At 39.7% G+C, this 4,643-nt stretch overlaps 1 protein-coding gene across 1 annotated transcript in view; it reads left to right on the top strand.

Annotated features, from left to right (window-relative positions):
* Positions 1–4,643, top strand: part of SCAMP1 (secretory carrier membrane protein 1) — a 29,288-nt gene that overhangs the window by 20,270 nt on the left and 4,375 nt on the right. Inside the window, exons 7-8 of the mRNA XM_031557259.1 lie at positions 974–1,075; positions 1,431–1,509. Of these exons, the coding sequence (XP_031413119.1) occupies positions 974–1,075; positions 1,431–1,509 (181 nt within the window). The remainder of the gene's footprint in view (positions 1–973; positions 1,076–1,430; positions 1,510–4,643) is intronic.

The following is a 4,643-nucleotide window of genomic DNA, read 5'->3' as shown; positions in this document are numbered from 1 at the left end:
TTTTTGGTTTTGTAGAAACCAGTCTTCTTGAAAGCATTAGAGAAGTGGTAGCTTTAACTAGCTATAGATCTGAGATAGTGTTGATTTATAAATAATTGTTATTCCTGATTTGCTGGAGGAATTCAGTGTCACATTCTCTTCTAGGGTTTTAGATCTAGTAAATCTATAGCATTTCTTAGTTCTTTGGAAGGCAATTACTCGACTTTCATACTTTCATTTTGTGCTGAAGAGCTGAAGGCAGTATTTACTGAACTGAAAGGATTGAATCAATAGTAATGAAAACATTGCCTCCACAAGAAGTGGAGCAAAACCGGATTGCATATTCTGAATTGGTGCCTTAACTAAGTGACTTACTTTATTTGGAACTTCAGGAGCAAGCATGTCGATTTGTCACTAGCTTTGAGATCTTCGTTGAGGCTTTATCTGTTCATTTGGATTTGCATTTTTTTTGGACAGGCTGTTGACACTTTACTCCTTGTCAAGCTGGCATTTTAGAATTTAAACAACAAATATATTTTGTATGTTTTGCTTTTAAACAGCAATTGCTTCAGTACTGTGATCTGCATTATGCTTCCATAATTCCAAATTAGATTTTATTTCCTATTCAAGTAAAAAATTTTTGTACAGCACTGCCAGTACTGTGAATCTCAGAGTTCTGTTCTGCATTCACTGTGGAGGAACTTCTGTGTTTACTTTTAGAGGCCCTGCTTTGTGCTGAACAAAACACAAAGGAATAGCACCTTGCTGTTATTTGCACCTCTTGAAGAGATGCAAGAGGCAAAGATACTGTATTAAAGAGGAAAACTCTTGTAAATAAAAACAAATCACAGAATAACCAGTACTTGAAGTCATCATCGATAATTCAAAATAGTTTTCATCTAGTAAATGCAGGTATTTTTAATAGTATAGTGGTTTGTCAAAAGTCACTTACTTCCTGGCTGCATTACATTCTTTTTTTTTCCCCCTCTTTCAGGAGTGACAGTTCATTCAGGTTCTTTGTGTTCTTCTTTGTGTATATCTGTCAGTTTGCTGTACATGTACTTCAAGCTGCAGGATTTCAAAGATGGGGAAACTGGTGAGTATTCTGTTTTCTGAGTATGACAAACATATTTGATATAGCACTTGCAGTGCTTTGGTTTTTTTTTTTTTTTTAATATATATACATGTTGTTTTCACTAGAATTGTTACAGTTGGCACTCAGAAAACCTTAAGTGAAAGATATCTCAGGAATGTGAGGTACTTCTGTTACTGGGCTGTTCAAAGTTTTGCTGTTTAACATACAGAAATCTGAACTACTTTTATACTTTCTCCTATATTTTAGTGGTATGTGGAGGTGTTACATGATTAGAATAAGGAAAGAAAACACAGAGAAAATTAGGGTAATTTAAAAATAATAGTATGCTGTTTGCTTTTTTTGTTATTGTTGTTAGTTATTTGTTGTTATTTCACGTTTACCACTTGCTAATGAAATTTACTAAAACTTGCAGAACAAGTCATTGTGGTGTTTGGGTGCATATAGTGGTCTATAGAGATTGTGGAGTCTCCTTCTCTGGAGATACTCAAGAGATACTGTAGGATTCACCTACCTGTGCAACTTACTATAGGGTATCTGCTTTCGCAGAGGGTTTGGACTCTTGAGGTCCCTTCCAACCCCTGCAATTCTTTGTGATTCTGTGTGATTTTTGATATTGTTTGAAAAGCTCAAATGTCTAAGACAACTGTGTATTCTGTAGCAGTTAATTTTTCTTTTTGCGGCATGTTAATGCAAGGCTGCTCTGAAATTAATCTCTCCTATTTTGTTATGTTGGCCCACATCAGAGGCTGATGTTGGTGGTACGGCAGTAGAAGTTGAAACTTCCCACCAGTATTCTGTTACATTTTGTTGTTGTGTGACAGATGGCAGCAGAGGGGCAGTCTGGCAAAGTGGCATCTGACACGGAAGTGTGTATGGTGCAAAGGTGTGTCGTTGAATTCCTCTACATGACACTTGCTGAATGTTTATAGAGACCAAATAGTGGATGTGTGCACAGTGAGGAAGTGGCAGTGCATTTCATCAATGGCAACAGTGCCAGCTGGTCACCTCCATTGGGGTGCAGATTTTACAAATGTGGTAAGCAGATCTTGTTCATGACTGGTGAAAGTGCATAGCTAAAGATGGTGACTGTGTTGAAAAATAATGCTTTTTAGCTAAGAATTTGCCCTATCAAATAGTGCTGTACTCCTTGTATCTGCTGTAGTTTCCATGGAAATGAGTAGGAGCTATCACTTTTTGAACCATCTATGTATATAAGCTTTAATTTGAAAGTCCACCGAATCATAGAATCACCAAGGTTGGAAAAGAATTCCAAGGTCATCCAGACCAACCATCCACCTACTATCAATGTTTCTCTACTAAACCATAGTACAACATATAAACTTTTCTTGAACACCTCCAGGGACAATGACTCACCCACTTCCTTGGGCAGCCCATTCTAACTCCTGACCGCCCTTATGGAGAAGTTTTTTCTAACATCCAACCATTCCCTCTAGCCCTATAGCTAGTTAGATGGGAGAAGAGGTCAACCCCTATCTCATCACAATTTCCTTTCTGGTAGTTGTAGAGAGCTATAATGTCTCCCCTGAACCTCCTCTTCTCCAGACTAAACAATCCATGTTCCCTTGGCCGCTCCTTGTAAGACTTGTGTTCCAGATCCCTCACCAGCTTTGTTGCCCTTCTCTGGACATGGTTCAGGACCTTCATTTCTTCCTTGTAGTGAGGGGCCCCATACTAATCACAGTATTCAAGGTGTGGCCTCACCTGTGCTGTGTACAGAGGGATGATAACTTCCTTGCTCCTGCTGGCATCACTGTTTCTGATACAAGCCTGGATGCCATTGGCCTTCTTGGCCACCTGGGCACGCTGCTGGCTCAAGTTCAACCAAGAATCAACCAACATCCCCAGGTTTGTTTCTTCTCCACGGTCTTCTAGCCACTCTGCCCCAGGCCTGTGGCATTGCCTGGGGTTGTTGTGGCCAAAGTGCAGGACTCAGCATTTGTTGAACTTCATCCCATTGGCCTCAGCCTTGAGATCCAGCCTGTCCAGATTCCTTTTCAGGGCTTTCCTATCCCCAAGCAGATTGATACTTCCTCCCAGCTTGGTGTCATCTACAAACTTAACTGAGGGTGCACTCAATGCCCTCATCCAGGTCATCAATAAAGATATTAAACAGGACAGGCCCCAGTACCAACCCCCAGGGGAACATACACTTGTGACCACTTACCAACTGGATTTAATTCCATTCACCACCACTCTCAGAGCCCGACTCTCAAGCTAGCTCTTTACCCAGTGAAGAATGTACTTGTCCAAGCTATGGGCTGCCAGCTTCTCTTGGAGCGTGACTGTGGAGTCAGTGTCTAGGCTTTCTGAAGTCTATGTAGACTATGTCAACAGCCTTTTCCTCACTTTTCCTTATTTATCAGGTGGGTCACTCATAGAAAGAGGTCAGGTTGGTCAAGCAGAACCTGCCTTACATGAACCCATGCTGGCTGCGCCTGATGGCTAGTTTTCCTGTGCCATGCGATCTCACTCAGGATGATCTGTTCCATAACTTTCCTTGTCATTGAGGTCAGGCTGACAGGCCTGTAGTTTCCCAGATACTCCTTATAACCCTTCTTGTAGATGGGCATCACATTGGCAAGCCTTCAGTCCTCTGGAAAACCTCTTTGGTTGACTAAGAATGTTGATAGATGTTGGAAAGCAGCTTGGCAGTAACCACTGCCAGCTCCCTCAGCATCTTCGAGTGTATCCATCTGACCCCATGAACTTCTGATAGTCCAGGTGCACTAGTAGGTCTCTAACTGTTCTTACCTGAATTGTGAGGAGCTCGTAATACTTAAATTTCACATTTAAAAGTTATTGGAAATTGTAGTTACCATACCTGCAAAAAATCCTCAGCAAAACAGAGCTAACTAAAAGCATGATTGCAGTAGCCAGTTGATAGCATGGAATGCTGTGACCGGCAGTGCAGTATCTGGGTAATGACATTTTTCTATATCAGTGATATTTTGCAACTAATCTGCAAAGATTTGTACAGCAGCCAAAACAATATTGCTTTAGAACTGGAGCATAATGAAAAGTCCTGTTTCATTATTTTTTTGCTCTCAAATTTATTGTGTTCCTTTTTCATAGGTACCTTGATTGACATGAGAAAAATAAAGTAATTTTGTAGGGACCACTCTCCTAGTGTGTGGAATATGCTTCTAAGGATCATGCTTTGTAGGATGAGTATAAAAAATAGCCAGATCAGAAGATGCTGTTTACAGTTGAGATTTTGGGGATTTGTGGTAGAGTCCATTTGGGCATAGGGAATCAGAGCAGTATGAAACAGGTAGAGGAAAATTTTAATATTTTGAAGATTTACAGAATTTATGTGCTCTCTTAGTTTCTATCTTGATGTTCTATTTCTCTTAAGGCAGCCTGCTCTTTTGTGGTTTAAAGGTTTGGTATTGTTCTTCACTGTTGATTTTTTTCAGTTAAAAAAAATAATAATGTTTAAAGTAGAGAATGAGTATTTAATCTGACTTTTCTATTAATTGATTTATTAAAAACATTTCTACTTTAATAAATTATCATATTAACACCAATTGAGAAACTTCACTCTGTG

Source organism: Meleagris gallopavo, chromosome Z, assembly GCF_000146605.3.
Source record: "Meleagris gallopavo isolate NT-WF06-2002-E0010 breed Aviagen turkey brand Nicholas breeding stock chromosome Z, Turkey_5.1, whole genome shotgun sequence".
NCBI lineage: Eukaryota > Metazoa > Chordata > Aves > Galliformes > Phasianidae > Meleagris > Meleagris gallopavo.
Note: the sequence above shows the minus strand (reverse complement) of the source record. Positions and strands in the feature narration are given on the sequence as shown.